Source organism: Mercenaria mercenaria, chromosome 5 (genome assembly GCF_021730395.1).
Source record: "Mercenaria mercenaria strain notata chromosome 5, MADL_Memer_1, whole genome shotgun sequence".
NCBI lineage: Eukaryota > Metazoa > Mollusca > Bivalvia > Venerida > Veneridae > Mercenaria > Mercenaria mercenaria.
This window is the reverse complement of record NC_069365.1, coordinates 56399125-56418776: the sequence shown is the minus strand read 5'-3', so window position 1 is coordinate 56418776 and position 19652 is coordinate 56399125. Positions and strand designations below refer to the sequence as shown.

At 34.3% G+C, this 19652-nt stretch overlaps 1 protein-coding gene across 1 annotated transcript; it reads left to right on the top strand.

The window, feature by feature from the left end:
• The first annotated feature begins 544 nt into the window (after positions 1 to 544).
• Positions 545 to 19315, top strand: LOC123557301 (sulfate transporter-like). The gene is made up of 20 exons (XM_045348713.2): positions 545 to 918; positions 2438 to 2575; positions 3318 to 3559; positions 4217 to 4327; positions 4580 to 4800; positions 5521 to 5685; positions 6387 to 6542; positions 8015 to 8097; positions 8530 to 8677; positions 9030 to 9143; positions 9533 to 9610; positions 11519 to 11614; positions 12083 to 12189; positions 12394 to 12463; positions 12780 to 12953; positions 13668 to 13850; positions 14941 to 14995; positions 15944 to 16068; positions 16664 to 16740; positions 17471 to 19315. Exons 1-20 carry the CDS (start codon positions 884 to 886, stop codon positions 17472 to 17474), a joined length of 2382 nt encoding a protein of 793 aa, XP_045204648.2. The 5' UTR covers positions 545 to 883; the 3' UTR covers positions 17475 to 19315.
• The last annotated feature ends 337 nt before the right edge of the window (positions 19316 to 19652 follow it).

Below are 19652 nucleotides of genomic sequence, written 5' to 3'. Positions count from 1 at the left end.
CTAGTAATTACGTGTTAGCGGCATGAGGAATGCTGGTAATGGCGTCTTGGAGGCATGAGGAGTATTGGTAAGGGCGAGATAGGGGCATGAGGAGTGCTAGTAATGACGTGTTAGGGACATTGGGAGTGCTAGTAGTTACGTGTTAGCGGCATGAGGAGTGCTGGTAATGGCGTGTTGGAGGCATGAGGAGTATTGGTAAGGGCGAGATAGGGGCATAAGAAGTGCTAGAAATGACGTGTTAGGGGCATGAGAAGTGCTGGTAATGACGTTTTAAGGATTTAAGGAATGCTAAACATGCCATTACCTCTCATGAACAGACTGAATAAAACCTAGTTTTGCTATTATTTTGCTTGACTGCATTCTATGCTTCCGAAGATTTATAAAATTTCTTTATCAATTATAATGTGACATACAATGGTATGATTTGCCATCCCTCGGACAACCCTTGTTGTAGCATTACAAAGTCGCTATACAAGAACGTTTAAGTTGTACTACAGACTCTGTTTGAGTACGGTATACTGAAAGAATGTTGATTTGTCCTTAAAGTATGTCAGGCTTAAATAACGTTTAGATTTTCGTCCGTTGGAATATAAATATAACTTACATTTTACTTTTGATTATTTTTTTCCCAAATAAATCCTTTGTTTTTATAAAGATATATTGTATGCTTTTTTAAGTACGACGAATTATCAAATGGATCTTAGCAGAAAGTAACCAACGTCTGAGAGCTTCATCGGGGTCAGGAAACATAAAACATTTGACCTTATTGAAGTAGGTCAAATATATATAATAAAACTCTTGCAACAGTTCCATTCATAATTTTATAATTATTTATATCGGGTAACTATATGGTGGAGGATTACCTAACTTCTGGACAAGAAGGATGTCGAATCCTTTGAAAGATGCGCTAAACCAGCGGTAAGTCTTTTTTATTAGTCTGTTGAATGATGTAAAACTGGAAGAGAACGGAGCTTTAAATGTAAAATTGTTCAAAGGACATTGCACGAATTGTTCGTGGCGTTAATAAAAATCCGTATTATACAACGTGGTAATCCAACTCCGTAGCTTGGTTCTCCTCTCTTTGAGAACTGGGTTTTTAAGGTATATTTGGCTGAAAGGAAAACAAAAAAGGCGGATATATATGATAAAATTGTCATTATAAACACACTTCATTCTTTCCAGATTTCCTATGTAGAGCATCGACACATACGAAGCCTTTTTTACTGGGAAGAACGGGCACTGCCCTCAAAGTAATGTCAGCGCGTTACTTACGGTGCATTTCATAAAAAGCGGGAGATGATAATGAACATATTTGTGAAAAGCATTTCAAATATTTTGAACATGCACGGGTTTTCCGTGTAACTACTTTTTCAGTTTAATGAAGCAAAGAATCTTTGATATTACGAATATAAGTTTCTTACCTATCATGTATTTTTACCCTTTATTGTGAACCATATGTTCACAAACATAACTGTGCTGTAAACTAAACGTAAGGATATCAATCTTTGCACAAGATAAATACCAATAACAACAACAATAGTTATAATGATAAAGACAATAAACGCTTTTTGAAATTTACATATTAAGACAACATAATCTTATTTCTGCTGCATTGTGAGGAAAAGATATTTGCAAACAAGAAATAAAGAATAAATTATACAACCGTATGTAAAACCGACAACATACTTTATTTGCTGCCGGAAGTTCTACCTTTATATGAGTCTCAAAACGAAATGGCAGCAGATACATATGTATATATATTATAATGGTTAAACTGATAGTTCTCAATGAAGTATGAAAATGAGGACGAGTTATGTATACATTAACCCAATATTCACCTTACTGTGTATTTGATTACAGATTAAGAGGTAAACAGAACACTGTTAAAATGAAAGTAACAAAGATGTCACTTCGCGCTTTGCAAATACAGTGTAAACCCGAAACATGAACATATGAAAATGAAAAACAGTCTAAGTGCTACAAAAATAAAGATATAACATTTTCTGTAAACGTCAAGAAATAATGCCAGTAAAGGAACACTCCTAAACATGGATTTCAGTTTCCTTTTGAACTGTTTTTGAATATTCCTAAAATAACAACAAAAATATGTTATGAAAGACGTTCATTACGACCATGTTTAGATCTTATATTCTGTCAACCAAACGACATAACATTGCGGACTTTTTCGATTGTTGCCGTCAGTGTATTCAAAGCTGACTTAAGGGAATAAGCCATTCAACCAAAATCTACCTCTAATGCTATATATAATTGAATATGAATCTTTTGGTAGCCTGTTTCGAGTTGTCAACTCATAGACCGTAGTGTATACACAACAATATTATCATATTTTTTCCGTTTATAAGTTGAAAAAAGTACGTTCTCATATATAGATGAAAAAATATTGTCACCCTCATCCATAATTATTATTCTAATGCAGGCGAGCAAAGAATGAGTTACGTCTGGGCACAACCCATGATCCAAAGTACACCTTGGTTCTGGACCATGACTGTACTACGCCCCCTGTTACTGTGATTACCGGAACCGAACGTGAATGTGAAGATGTCATCAAAAACAGGTATGATGTCACATTAATCATTTATATGATTACAATCAATACCACTTGCTAACAGAGACCATTAAGATCACCTATTGCAGTTCCGAATCCAACACGTCAATTAAAACCACTGGCAAGCTGGGTATCCAAGAAGCGGTCAGGATTGACTGTAACTTGTGGGTGTAGCATTAACAGAGTGTAAAACAATGCCTACCAACATAACAGTTCTAAAATTTCAATCGGATAAAAACTGAATTTTTGCAAGTAAGCGACTCTTGCTCTACCCATCCTACTGATTTCGGGGTTGCGGGAGTGGGGGAGAGGGAGGGGGGCTCCGTGGTCTAATGGTTAAGTTCACTTTGAATCACTTGTCCCGCACTGATGTGGGTTGGAGCCTCACTCGGGGCGTTGGATTCTCCTTGTGAGGAATCCATCCAGCTGACTTACGGAAGGTCGATAGTTCTACCGGGTAACTGCCCGTGATAAAACAATGCACGAATGGGGCACCTGGGGTCTTCCTCCACCATCAAAACTGGAAAGTCGCGATATGACCTATAATTCCATCGGTGACGTTAAACCCAACAAATACAGATTTCGGAAAATATGTTTAGGAAAGCATTTGGACTTGATATGTATATAAACATTCTCGTTAACTGAATGATACTTTACAGGGCCGTGTTCTTCAACGAGTAAACCACATGGATTAAACATTTGGCTAGTATAGCATTAAACATGAACATGAAAGGTCATTAAATTGTTGCAGCGTCAAGAAAACAGCAGACTTTAGGAGCTTTTACAGGCGACCAGAAGAACCATCTCCAAGTGTACCCGAAGCTATTAAGGAACAGGTGCAAAATTTATGCCCATGTGACAAACGCTCCCAGAAGAAATGTTTAACTAAACGGTTTCCTGTCTGGAGAATAATGAGGAAATACAAATGGCGTACAGATTTGCCGAGCGATATAGTCTCGGGGCTAACTGTCGGGATAATGCAGCTTCCGCAAGGTTAGATGTTTTAACGTTTGACTAATGTCCATCGTTTAGACATGGGTTCATGTTACTGACAAAATATCGACGCCTCAGAATTAGAAGGGCGTAAGTGGAAAATCAGTTTCTGGCAAAACGAAAAAACTGTCTATGGCAGATACGCTCTTCTAGTTCTATAAGGCGTAAGTTGGCCCTTCTGATACAACCTTTAAGTGCAGAAACGCCCTTCTATTACTATGATTCTGAAAAACATTTTACTTATGTCCTTTTATTGAATTTGGTCAACACAGCAGTTAGTAACAAACTGTTTTTTAAAAATAGGATTATGCCCCTTGGTATGTAGTTTTAAATATGTATAATTCATAAAAGGGCGTAACTAACACTTACACCCTTCTTATTCTGGGGCGTCGGAATAGCCTCCTGATAAATCGATTTTCTGTCACCAGATCGTAAACAGAATGGTAGATTTTTGTGTGAAAGAAATTGAAATAATGGTCAATACATATCTTTATGAAGATTTGAACATATTACTAGTAATATTGATGATCGAATCCAAATCTCCCTAAGATAAAACCGCCAAAAATCTATCAATAAATCGCCGCTTCCCTGATATAAATTTTCGGCCGTACATCTATATTTGGATCATAATCGATATCAACAGAAATTGCATTGTAGGAATGGCGTATGCACTACTGGCAGAACTTCCACCTGTGGTTGGTCTCTACATGGCGTTCTTCCCTGTACTCATCTATTTCATCTTTGGTACATCCAAACACATTTCTATGGGTATGTCTGCATTTGTATTTTCCGCTATCTATAGCTCATTGACCATCAAAGGTTGAAAATGCATTTTAGCCATGGTGAAAAAGCAATTCTGACTTTTTTAGATACATAATTGTGATAACAGATTCAATGCTGATTGACTTCTGTACAGGACCAAGATTTCTGGATTAACATAAAATGAATTAAACTGTGAAAATCTAGAAGGATCAGAATCAATCAGTAAACTTAATTCAACAAGTTTCCTTGCAATTTCAGGCACCGTAGCATTATGTAGCCTTCTCACTGGCTCTGTAATATCACGGTTCTACAACCCAACCTTTGCGTCCACCGTCCTAGGTACCAATCTCACGAATTCCTTGTCAGATGCAGAAAGGAACATAAGTACAGACCCCAGTGATCCAATAGAAGTAGAATTACCAAATCATGTGAAATTTGATATAGCGGCATCTGTCTGTCTTCTAGTTGGTTTTGTGCAGGTACCAAATATAATAGGGTTATTATAACAGTAGCTCGATCTGGGATGATGTATTCGACTCGAATGGATTTTTGCCAGATCGGATCTCATGAGGCACGCAAGCGCCGAGTGTGATCCGACTTTGCAAAATCCACGAGAGCCGAATACAAAGTCCCAGACCTGGCTACTGTTTTAATGACCTTTTTTATTATATACCTCTACCTTTTTGTTTGTTGTTTTGTTATTGAACGAAATCTTCAATGTTTAACGATATTAAAATGGAACTAAGTGAAGTTTTCATGTGCGCTCTTTTTAGAACTGTGTCAGGTCATGCATATTAATGAAAGTTGTCCGGCAGCATACGGAAGCTACAATACGGAATTTAAAAGATACAATACGGATTATTTTCTGTCTGTTCATATTTAATTGTGAAGTACAAGCCTATTTTTTTACAGAATTTATATAGGTATATAATAAAAATTATTTTATTTTATGTTAAATTTAACATCAGAGTTCCTTACATTGTTTGTATTGATTGCAATGAAAAGTTGACTACTGGTAGAATGAAGTATCTTACAGCTCTATCCTTGCAATTATTTGATTGTTTAATGTGTTGCAAGAGTTCTCAATAAATGCCTATTTTTTGTATTTTAGGTAGAATTTCTATTACATCGTTTTACAACTTTTAAAATTGAATATACCAAATTTTACTATATATATATATATGATGCTATATTTTCAGCTTTTTATGGGTATATTTCGTATGGGTTTTATCACCACTTACATGTCCGACCCGATGATTGGTGGATTTACGACCGGTGCCGCGGTGCATGTTGGGACAAGTCAAGTGAAATATGTATTTGGACTTCACATTCCTCGTTCAGACGGGGTCTTCCAGATCATAAAGGTTATTTGAAGTCAAATTTGTTTTAAAGTTTAGCCTTCTTAGAAGACTTAGCAAATAGTCTGATATTTAAGAACAGGACTAAAGGAGAAAATAACTCCCATAAGAAAATCAATATTTTTTGACATCTCAAGTGCACATTCTTATTGTAACATACAAGCACTAATACACAGAAGTACTTGTACTTGTTAATGTATTATTTGACTCAAGGATAAATCTAGAACTCTTCAGAGAAAGGTAGTAGTCCAGTGGCAAGACGCCGGACTACGAGTCAAGGGGTCGTGAGATCGAGCCATAGCTTCCGTAACTGAAATACCTCACATTCGATTAAGAGTCCTCTAAATGCATGGGTTGGTAACGTTAAAGAACCAGGAAAGCGTCTGAAATGTATGCATTTATGTATCTTGCAATATACTTCATTTTGAATTAACAATTTTCTACTGGAGGAGCTGCTATTATGGGTTATGAGTGGCGACTTCATAAAAACAACAAAACAATACACTACATGTACCTACAGCCTAAAGATGTATGCTACGATGCGGGTCGATGGTCTGAATCAATTAAAAAAAAAATGAAGTATTCATAAGTTGTTCTTTTCACTTCGTAATGTTATTGCCTGCGTGACAAGACTTCATTTAGTGGCACAGTTTATCAGCTTACATAACAGCTACGAAAGCAAACACAAATATCCTTTCCTGTTTCAGACGTATGTCCTGATATTCCACCATATAGCAGAGACGAACGTCCCCACATTGATAATGTCCCTGGTTTGCATGGTGATTATATACATCATAAAAGTGCAGATAAACCAGAGATTTAAAGCCAAGTTAAAGTTCCCAGTTCCTGTTGAACTTATTGTAGTAAGTATTTATATTAAGACATTATGCTATAATCCGAGAGCGGACTCAGAGGAGGGGCACACCCTGTACATGCCCCTTCTAAAATCTGCCGGGGAAAATTTTTATAGCTTCAAGTTGAGACGTCATTCATTCATTCAACAAATGAAATTTTCGGCTCACTTCTTTCGCAAAACATGGTATCAATGCTGGAGAGGAGGACCAGGACGACAGTCGAATTCTTTTGTAATTTGCAAAGTTAAATTATTTAAGCCTAATATTTTGTCAAAATACATTGTGTATCAATTTTGCCGAGGGAACATGTCCCCGGACCCGGCTAGAAATTCCGCACCCGCACTAAACCAAAATCCCGGCCCTGAGGAATCTACCAAGCTGATTTAAGAATCAATGTAAATTGATTATGACAAGTGTTAAACAGCAATACACAGGCTAAAGAGTCATAAAACCGTGTCCGGTAGTGGAAATTAGCCCCAGGCATGTTACAGGTAAAAATTTATCTGTACATGCTTCATAGCCTGGGAATCCAGTCTGACAAATTCTAACGCTACATGCGTCATTGATCGCTTGCTTTTTAAACATGGTACTTGATTGGGTAGTGGGTAGTTTTTCATTATATTTGCTTAGAACACAAGAAATGCAGAAAAAGTTCAAAAAAATATTTTTGTGTTTTTATTTATTTTATTATTAATACCTATTTGTGAACTTAGTAAATCATTTTTCTACAAATCATGTCATTTTGTATATCAGTTTTGAGCAGTTTTTGATAACTTTCTTTTTAGTGAAATTACACATATTATTTGTTTTTTTAATTTAATTAGAAAACAGTTTTTTATATTATGATTGAAAGAAAAGGGTAGAATGAATGAAATTTTATTCATTTGATTAGAATGTAGTATAATTATTGCTGACAATCATATAGTTTGTTTTATAATGATAAATAAAGTTGATTTTGAAACCACTAGCTTCTTTATTACTGGTAGCTGGTTATACATTGGATTGGTATATATCACTATAATCAGAGCCAATACACTGAGACCTGGGTATCATACAGAAAAATGAAGTCCATACACTGTGACTGTACAATCATACATACAGCGAAAAGGCTTGATGAAATGATTAAAAAATAGACTTTTCCTTAATTATATAATACATTCATGCATCCTTAAAGGTGTTTCAGGTAGCAGGAAAATGCATCTTTTCATGTACCATATTAAAAAAATTTCAACATCAGGAGGGGATACCCCTCCCAAACCCACCCCAGGTTGGGCCCCCCCAGCAAAAATATCCTGGACACAGGCCTGTGTTTAAGATATGCTATTTAACTCTGACACTCAGATTTATCTTGGACAGAGCTTTACCAAGAATAATTCATAATTTCATATAAACATAATTATGTGTTCAGCAAAACACCTTTATTGTAAGACATTAACCCGGATTATACATAATTAGACTATAACAATATAATGATGTTACAGGTTGTGGCTGGAACGATGACGTCATATTTCTTAAATTTCTCCGAAAACTATGGGATGAAAATTGTCGGTGAAATACCTAGAGGGTTAAGTATTCACAATTTTGATTTTCTTCTACTTAAGAAAAATGGTCAAATTATTAATAGGAGAGAAGAAACATCGTTGGATTTTTTATCGTTTAAATCTGAAGCAATTTGAACAATTAAATTTTAAGTAATACTTCAATTTTCAAGCTAATGTTTTCTAAGATTTTTACATTATGCTTGCTTCAGACGCAATGGTTTGTATTTTATTCAGCTGTCTAAGCCATGAGTTATTTACGATTTTTTTTTTTGGTCAAAGCGGGTAGTCCGAGCTCTGTATAAAAAAGAAAACCATAATTATATAGCTTTAATTTCTTTGCTTTAATCTAAATTTTAGTTTAGTGTTGAAATTTAATCTTCTTAATGCATTTGCCAAAAATAAAGCGGGACTAATTTTTACTTACTTATCAATGCTTGGTCATGTGTATATTACAGTCTGCCAAAGCCTTCGATACCCAGCCTACCTTCAACAAGTGTCTACACAGCAGATGTGTTCATTATAGCAATAGTCGCTTTTTCTCAATGTGTGGGACTTGCCGCACTGATGGCGAAAAAACATGGTTACAGTTACGATGCAAATCAGGTATTATATAAACATTTTAACACGTATTTTGTCAATTGAATTAAGACTCATACTAGTATCTTAAAAGAAAATAGCAATACGAATGTGCATTCAGTTCTTTACCAGATAGTATATAAAGATGTCATATTGCTACTGAATCTCTCACGAATTCAACTTGGCGGTATGGGCTGCGGATTCCCCCCTGCTGCAATTGTCTAAACCCCCGCTATTTTTCCTATAGCAAATAGTTCTAAACTGGAGGACATCCGGACCAAACCCTCATACACTTTGCAACTTCCACTTTTTACCTCAATAATTGATGAGACCTCTGCTTTGGTTTCTTATGTTAACCATTTTCATATAATTCAAACAGGAACTGATTGCTTACGGAGCTGGCAACATATTTGGATCGTTTTTCTCGTGCTATCCGTACGCTGCCTCTGTTTCAAGAAGTTCCGTGCAAGAATCAGCTGGCGGTAAAACACAAGTAAGTGTATAAAATAATCTCAAGGTTTTTTTTTTAAAGTACATGATTGTATATCAAATACGTGTCTGAGAATACCCGTAGGTGAGCCCATTTAGTAGGATAATATATTGCCGCTTCAGCATATTTGTTAAATGGTACTGTTGCATTTGGTTGTCAATCCATCATAAATAAGCCCGTGCAATAACCCGATGAAATTCAAATTGCTGTTGAAATGTTAAAGCTCCGAAGTAAGAACTTTAAACAGATCAACTAAAGAAATCATTTTAAGTAATAATTGTATGAATAAAAGAAGACACTTTGCACAATACTTTGATAAAGTCGCACACCTTTTCAGATTTGCAAAACTGCAAACACAAATATTTGTTTATAAGTTTACTGTGTATTTCCAGCTTGCCAGTGTGTTTTCAGCAACATTAGTGCTGATTGTGATTGTCTCCATTGGACCATTGTTCCAGACATTACCTAATGTAAGTATAAACTTGTGGGACAATATCTAATGTAAGTATAAAACTGTTCATTATTGTTCAAAACATAACCTAATGGAGGTATAAAACTTGTGATCAATATCTAATGTAAGTATGAAACTGTTCATTATTGTTCCAAACATTACCTAATGTAATTATAAAACTGTGGGACAATATCTAATGTAAGTATGAAACTGTTCATTATTGTTCCAAACATTACCTAATGTAAGTATAAAACTGTGGGACAATATCTAATGTAAGTATGAAACTGTTCATTATTGTTCCAAACATTACCTAATGTAAGTATAAAACTGTTCATTATTGTTCCAAACATTACCTAATGTAAGTATAAAACTGTTCATTATTGTTCCAAACATTACCTAATGTTAGTATAAAACTGTGGGACAATATCTAATGTAAGTATGAAACTGTTCATTATTGTTCCAAACATTACCTAATGTAAGTATAAAACTGTGGGACAATATCTAATGTAAGTATAAAAATGTTCATTATTGTTCCAAACATTATCTAATGTAAGTATAAAACTGTGGGACAATATCTAATGTAAGTATAAAACTGTTCATTATTGTTCCAAACATTACCTAATGTAAGTATAAAACTGTGGGACAATATCTAAATTAATGTAAGTATGAAACTGTTCATTATTGTTCCAAACATTACCTAATGTAAGTATAAAACTGTGGGACAATATCTAATGTAAGTATGAAACTGTTCATTATTGTTCCAAACATTACCTAATGTAAGTATAAAACTATTCATTATTGTTCTTAACGTTACCTTGTGTAAGTATGAGATCCAAACATGACTTTATATAAATATAAACCTGTTCATTATTGTTCAAAACATTACATAATGTGGGTATAAAACTGTTCATTATAGATACTAGCATTACCTAATATAAGTATAAATATGTTCACTATATTGTTCCAATAAGTAGAAAACTGTCCTCTTTGTTCCACATTTTATCTAATGTAAGTATAGTACTGTTCCTGTTGTTCCAGTAAGTAGAAAACTGATCATTTTTTGAGTATTAAACTGTTTAGCTTGTTCCAAACATGGCCGAATGTACAAAAAAAATGTAAGTAAAGACTTGTTTACTAATGTTCTAATCAAATAAGTATAAAACTGTTTACTTTTGTTCCAACCATTGTCTAATGTAATCACTGTTCTTCCAGTCATCAAACATTACGTAGTGTTAGTTAAATCTTCCTCCTGGTATAGTCGATCTTGTTTTCTTTCGTTATTTAACTGAAAAACACAAATACACAATATTTCAAATAAAACCTAACAATTCATTATGCAATATTTGGATAATAATTCTCACAGTAGTCAATGTTAGTTTTATAACAATATCGAATTGTTTAAACTATAGAATACACTTTTAACAGTACCATGTTAAAGTCAAACAACTTTTTCACACAAATCTATCTTTTTACACTTTCATTATTACGCTGCTTTTCATAAATTGTCAAATAACCACATCTAAAAATTGTTGTTTTACCATGTCCTTGTGGTTGGGACAAGGTTTTTCTAATTTTGTTTGCTTTTAATGCACGTTTGATAAACCGGAAGTAATGTCGTAACGTCATTTATCCGGGAAACGTAGAATAAAGCCTGGACACGGCATACGGAAACGAAAATCATTTTGTGATTTAATGGAAATCCGCGGGTAAATTTACTAATACAACAACTTTACTTTTTTATTTGCGGAATTTTGTTAGTATATTCTGAGTTTTTGAAAAATCAGGGTTTAATCAAATTCACCATGATTGTAGAAAAGTTTTGATCCTAACGTGCAGAACTACCTTAAACAGAAATCATTCGAAATTGCACTTGATCGTTTTTAAAGAAATATCCTTCTTCTCTTCATCTTATTTGTTATATTTTCAGTGTGTACTAGCGTCTATAATCACTGTGGCTTTGCGAAGTTTATTTCTACAATTTCTAGATCTTCCGAGGATTTACAGAACTTCTGTTTATGATTTTGTATGTCATATTTTAATGTAATCTGGACAAGTTTGAGTATTTAACAAATTCTTAAAATTACATAAAAAAGTATGTTTTAAGTTAAAAATATACATATGCAGTCCCCTTTTGAATTAAAATCATATGTCATTGTAATTAACCGGCTTATAGGCACTAGGATTCGGATGTGATTTGTTTTGTCCATGAACGATCTGTCAGTGTAAAACGACGAAGTTGTTTCGGTGCTATTACATATTAAAAAGTGCGTACTTTTCTGGGTCCGTTGTGGTATAGCCGTTCAGACACGTCAGATGCCTACTATGGCTCCCTGGTTCGGGATTATGACGAACTTCCAACAGATGAGAGTGCAATATAGCAGACAATTACTTGAAACACTTTCTTTTAAGATTTAAATGCACGAACATAAAGACGTTTATTTATAATAATGTTTGTAAAAGTATATTATTTTATAGATTATACATTTTTCAGTTGATATGGATTGTAACATTTCTCGCTGTTGTTGTGCTCCATGTTGACTATGGTATTTTACTGGGCATGTTGTTTTCATTCTTCACTGTTGTCATTCGCTCTCAGAGGTACATCGTCAGACTTTGTACATAGAAAACACTTTTTTACGAGAGTAAATGTCTTATGGTACTGAGTTCCGCATTTATTTGTTACTTTCTAATACTAAATCTTGTGAACCAAAATGATTGAGTTTTTATCATATTTTCATTTTTAAACGATTAACCATTGGCAAAGAATTTATTAATAAAGAAATAACTCTCTTGATATTTCAGAACAAAGGCAGACAACCTAGAAAAACTTGAGGCAGTGCAACTTTACCAAGACAGTTCGAAATTTATACAGGTATGCAAAAGCGCCACATAAGAAAATAAGTACATGTAATCTTAATAAATAAAGCAGTTAAGAATAGTTTCATTTTTTTCAGATACATACGTTCGTGAAGTCTAAATATAGCTATTGATTATAAAAGATAGCATACTCACTTTGAGGGACTTACATTTGGACATCTTTAAATTGTTATTGAAAACACATAATTCTTGAGGTTGCATTTAAGTCAATTTCCTGTCTACCACAGATTGACCCGCTAAGCCATCTAAATAGCATTAAAAAATAGTTTGTATTACTTCTATAAACCCGTCAAGGTATGTTCGTCTTTTAGACAGGCTCAGTGTCGGGGGTAAGAATAATTGGGTATAACTCACCTCTGTACTACGCCAACGGCTCGTTGTTTGTGAAGCAAGTGTATACATTGACCGGTGTGATCCCTGAGAAAAAGAAGAGGCAGGCCAAGAGACAGCTGAAGGCTGAACGAATCAGAATGAGTCAGAAAAATGTAAGAGGCAATAACCTTTAGATTTGTATATCCATTTCCAAGATTAAAAGTTGCCTAATTTCGACATTTACTGTACGTTCCTGTTAATTTGAAGGCATAAGTACAGGTCTATTGAAGTTCTTCTTTGGTAATTACACAGCCTCTTATTATGTCTACAGGTGTTTTCAAACTGTATATCCTGGTGCAAATGTCAAGGTTTGATATAAAAAAGCACTTCTGGGGCTCACAATTAGTTTTAAATAATGATACATTTACAACTTTTCTGATTGTATTTCAATTATGACCTCACTATTTAGCCAGAGAGAATGTCTCGCCTGTCAGTCTGTGTGATCTTTTTTTATGTTAGGAACAAATCTAGATCTTAATGATTTCTATAACAGTTACTGTAAAAGTTGTCTTTCCATATTTTCATTACATTGTCCCAGACGTACTTAAAATGTAAAAAAAAACCAAACATGTGTGTCCTGTTTTATGAAAGTATGTGAATGAAAGACTGTAAATAATACCAGCTGTATTTATTATCCCATATTATCAAAGAGAGACGGACTAGTCAAAATTGTTTTAACCGTTGAATCAAATTTCTAAACTTTTTTCCATTACAAGATATCGAGCATTTTCACAAATCTTCAAAAGTTTAATGTTTCCCTTAATCTCTGTATCTGTATTATACACAATATAATGCCACATAATTATAAAGTTTATATTAATTTCAAGAGTACGGCTGCACTACTCCCGAACATGATGTCTACAGACGACAGTAGCATGGACCGCAGCGACCTTATCCGACAGACAATTGCTTGCGCCTCTCTGATGGAAGATAACTTATTACACCACATTGTCCTTGACCTTTCCGGTGTTTCTTTCATTGATTCTGTTGGTGCTAAAGTTCTGAAACAGGTAACAGTAACATAAGCTAAACCTTTGTTGTATTTACGTGATATTTAGGACTTTTGAAGACGCAGATTAGTTCGGTCTGTCAGTCGGCGTCATTGTGGTAATGTAATCTCTTTATATAAGTCGTCTTTTTACATGTATTATGCACATACAATAAGTAACCTTGTTTAATGACTACAATAAAAATATTTCAGTATTAATGTCTCTTACAATATATTAATTTATCAATAAATACAAAGTCATTGATTAAATGATACTGACAGCGTAGTTTTCACATGTTCACTGCATTCTCGCACAGGTACACAATGACTTGAAATAATAGTCACATGTCTCCTAAAGCGTGATTCAGTTTTTTAACAGGACAAGGTAAACCTTCTCCATCACAAAGCAATGCGTCTTAACCCTTATCATGCTGGACACGAGTGATTCTGCCTTTGCGACCAGTGTAGATCATGATCAGTCTGCACATCCGTGCAGTCTGATCATGATCTGCACTGTTCGCCATTCAGTCTGTATCTTTTTTGTAAGCACCCCTTTTAACAGTTAATGGTACTATCCAAATTTAAAGACGGACAAGTCCATTATAGAAATTTAGAAGGGTAAGGATTAAGATAATGTTCGTGTACTGATATCGCAAAAGTAAATGGCCGAGAACTTTATGCTCTAAGGATTCAAGAAATTTGTAATGCTCAGCTGATGCATATTATTCAACTAACATTGATAAACATGTGAAAACAAGCAAACTTAAGCGACCAAGGTCAAGGCCTGCTTATTCACATATCAACATAATAAATGCCTGCGTGAAAACAAATCAAACCGCAACATGACCTATGTCATAACGCGGGGCAAAAATAAAAAGCTGTAAAATGTAAACTAGAATGTTGTTTCAACCAAGCAAAACAAAACAAACAGCAACAAAAACCACATTTTAGTCGTTATATAAAACAAAAATATAACATTAACGTGATGGGTCTCGTGCGATTACGTAGCCTCCGTATGCGTCTTCGGAATCCTTCGGCATCCTTCGGCCATGACCGAAACTTATTGTCGGTAATAACCGGAGATTTGACTTTTTAACTGTACTTCCTTTCAGCTCGTGGAAGACTACCAGTCTGTGGATGTTGAAGTTTTGTTTAGCAATATTAACGGTCAGTATTTGATGGACAATGAACCACACCTTCATCCTTTAAATATTGCTTATAATGGTGATATAACCATTCACTTTTGTAACATTTTTATACATTAGTATAACAGTCATCCATAGTATTGTAAATATTATCTTTCCGGATGTTGACTCGATAAGTATTTCAATACGTCCGTCAATATCCTATTGCTTGTGTTGTTATGTCTGTCTGTATGTGTATGAATGTATCTTGTGTAACATTTGCAATAAAATATTCTTAAAGTAACATTTTTTCCAGCACAAATTGTTTTTGTAACCTACCCCTTTTTTTAGATTTATTCTCATTGTTATATTGTTTCCTAGATTCTGTATTAAACACATTTAAACAGTTCCTTTACAGAACAATATATCGTCATCTCAGTGCAAAAAGTGGATAACTCCATTGAATTAAAGAATGACTTATTCACTTTTTGCACTAAGGTGCCGATATCGCTAAAACTTTAACTGGATTATTTTATCATTCTGACATCTACTGTTGGCACGGGGTTTCATTTCTCGGGCACAAACGGTAATCTTGCGGGAATCAGTGTTGTTGTATTTTCTGGTTCTTTTGGGATCATAGGGTATACTCGTTTTTTACTATGATAGAATTCCGCTTAAGCCGGTGCTAGGGGGCGTTAGGGGTATTGCACATTTCATTACCTGTCATGAACAGACTCATTAAAACCGAGTCTGCTATTACATTACTTGGTTGCGTTCTGTGATTCCAAATGATATTTTTCCAGATTTTTTTCTCATAGCATTCAGCTTTTGAAGATAAAATGAGTGGCAATTTCATTTGTTCGTTGAGATTTAATTTCGTGAATTTACGCAACAGCGAAAACCACGAAAAATGGTTCCCCACGAATATCAATGATTTCACAGTAATGTGGCTGCAGTACAATGTAATGGACCTGATTCTGTGGTATTATAGATGAGGTATGGAGAGTAATGGAGGCTACAGAATTTCTCAAGTCCTATGAGGAACGAATGTATCTGACAACTGATGATGCAGTTGACGCCATCAATACAAAGATGAAACAAGCGAACGAACTTGGGGTATAAACTACGGTGTCCCGTTAGGGCCATCCTGTTATCGCTGTCGTGGCATCGCGCATGCTTGAGGCGACAGCGATAACACGATGACCCTAACGGGACACCGTAATAAACACATATCGATATTTCAATTACAAGATAAAAACGGACGATTTTTTCATAGTACCAGGGCAAATGAGGCAAACAATAGACAACGTCACATTGTGTAATTGTGGTTAGACTACTTAATTCTTGTAATGTCGCTCTAAAAATGTTAATTGCATATTTTAGAAAGAAAAGAACATGTATCTGGGTAATATTATAAAAGTACAAAAATTATGCTAAACACATGTTGCTACAGTTCTTAAACAGACTGAAACTGAACATTACATTCGTCGTGTATGTAAAACTTATTATAAATGGAAACAAAATGACAACTACTTTTAGATATGTACATAACTGTTCCTTCCAAGTTAGAGTTGATCCATGTATCCAATGCAAAATGTATTCTCTTTGGATGTTAAAGACTCGTAACATACAATGATACATTATACTAATATCAGATACAAATGCCGTTACAAAGCAAAAATAGTTCTTTAATTTTTGATCATTGTTTCAGCTAATATTGAACAGGGGAAGTAGTAACCAAATGGCGGAGGAAGATGACGAATTACTGACGACCAGAGTATCTGTTATGTAAGTTACTACCATGATTGTTATGTAAGTTACTACCATGACTGTTAAGTAAGTTAGTAACTACCATGACTGTTATGTAACTTACAACCATGACTGCTATGTAAGCAACCTCTGTGTCTGTTATTCAATTGTTAGAGTGATAATAAAGTAAGTAACAGAGTGACTGTCATGGAAGTAGACTAGCCACTAGACTGATAATAACTATATTTCTATATTTTTCCCTTTTTTGACAAATTCAATTTCATAGAGACAAAAGCCAGTCTATTTTAGAGATTTTCACTCAGGACTGATGTTGAAATTATTGGACATAGGATATAGACTGGCTCAGTTCACTACATTCAATCATAAAAATGTAAAAAGATATATCATAGTCTAGGAGCTAGTCTATCATGGAAGTTACTAGTACGATTGTAATATAGGTAACTCGTGTATCTGTTACGTAAGTTACCTAAGTGGCTCTTATGTAGATAGTGTTTGTTACATTAGTTTTCAGTATTACTGCTATGAAGGTAAACCGTGTATCTTTATGTTAGTAAGAAAATATTTTCAGAAATACCTGTATGAAATATGTCTTACTTATTGTGCCAGGCTGAAGTAATAAGTACCAATATGATTTGAAACAATTCAGATGTGTCTGTTTAGATATCTGTGAACGTACCCTACATGCAAAGCTTCCATATACCGAAAATACACTTGACTATTTTTTTAGAATGTTTTCTTGTCTTTGCAGATGAAAAGAATATAGACCCTGGGTTATACTAAATCGGAAAATGGAACATTTTTGATTTTGTGTGAGAAGCAACAGTAGTAGCAGTTTAATAAATCAAAAGCAACTATCAGTCGATTAACTGCAAAACAATCATCGACCGTCGAACTCGAGAAAATCATTTGAAAAATGGTTGGAAGTGGAGAGAATTCATCTACAGACAGTTACTCGCACGTGCAAGAATCATTGACTATGTATTCCAGCTATTTCCTGCGGATAATTTGCGTTAATTGTGTATGAATTAATACTATTCCTTACTCGGAATCGTTAATCAGTCTATTCATCCAAATCGGCGAAAACGGTTCATGTCAAAACATCCTGTTTTAAAGCCCTGGTCCGCGGCTATTCAAATTTTGATGTGTGTATGCAACCCATGATTACAATAGGCAACAGTTAACGGCCACGCGCCACACTTTAGCATGCAAAACCACAGGTATTTTATACAGAATTTTATATAAAATAGACTCTATTTTGACAGGCGTCATAGTCAGGATTTTCATGCTTTTTCAGTGACAGTTTAAGGTTAAAAGGTAAGATTGGAGCAGGTCTTTAAGGTACACAAACACCAAATAGATAAACTGACGCGAAAAAATGGTAATCACATAAATGGCGGATTCACGTTGTTCTCCGTTTACTTGCTCTGTAGAGCTATTTTTCATAATTTCTTTGCATTTTCTTCACATTTAGGTAGCTTTTTCATAATGAAATAAAAGTATTACTGATTTTTTTTCATGGAAACTTAGGTCATATACCACCACTATAATCTGGGGTCTCATTTTTAGCTGATTTTACGGTATCTTTTTTTGACTGAAACAATTTTTTTCTTGCATCAAACATGACCCCACAATTTTTTTCTTCAAAAAAATGTAAGATATAGACATTTAAAATGGGTATTGGTGTTTGCTGCAGCCATTGGCAGTTTCTCAATTTTATATTAGTGTGCTCATGCCTTTAAACGACCGGAAACATTATATAGAATATAAAAAGCGTATTCTTGTTCTTGTTACTTCTACTGTACCATATTGAGTACAGATGTTCTCTACATGTATCAACAACAGACGGAATCCTACCAGTTTTAATTACAGTACTACAGCGCGAGTAATGTACGGATCGAAGAGCATAAGTGCCAGATGCATGTTATTTATTAACTTGACTCGGAATAATCGAAAACTCGAGAGGCCAACTCGAAATTTTGAAATACGTTACTCGAAAATTCGAACTACCAAGTCAGTTATTGAGTCAACATTTTGGATTTCGTATCTCTAAATTTCGAGTTAATAAATAACATGTTTATAGTATGAATGTTCTCCCGTAGAAAGGTTTGAACAGGAGACCCGTTTTAAAATCATCATGGTCAAACATGCATCTATATATTGTTATACTAGATAAATATATGCAAATTAAAATGAAAATTTTAAAGTCTGTGATATCAAATACATTTTATTCTTGTATTAGATACATAATTAAATATATATGTATTAAAAGTAGTCCAAATCACAAAATATTACAAGTCACTTTTATTTATCACCAACCTTTCGGCTATATATTTTAATGCATTCATGCCCTGTTCTTTTCACTATTTATGATTTGTTTTAGGTTTGTATCGCATTATTATTATTGTATTATCTGGTCAATATTTGTTATACATGTATTATTATTTAACTTGTACCATCAGGATATGTTGGAGTTATGCCGTTTCTCAAAACGAAGTGTGTTGCGACACCACCCACCCCTACAACACAATTAATATTACTTCTGAATCAATCATACCTTAATATTGACTGATGTAATTTAATTTTACACGGTTAATTGATTTATGTTTTATTGTTATACATTAAAAATATCGAGGCCACACAAATTTAGGTAAAGTTAATATCAACTGCAGATAAAAAATATTTGAACCCAATTATTTGAACCCATTAGTGAAATACGCATGGAAAATTTAAATTTGGTCATGAGCCCTGTAAAGATCAGAGAAAATTAAAGGTTTTGTTATCTTTCACGATCCATTTTAAATTTTTCTCAGTTTATTGTGTGCATTAAAATTTTCTATTGTTCGTTTTATTCGACCTGGCGGGGCGGAGTTAATCTCTGACCTATGCAAATAATGGAAATCTAAAAAAAAAGAGCAAAATAGGTAGAGCAA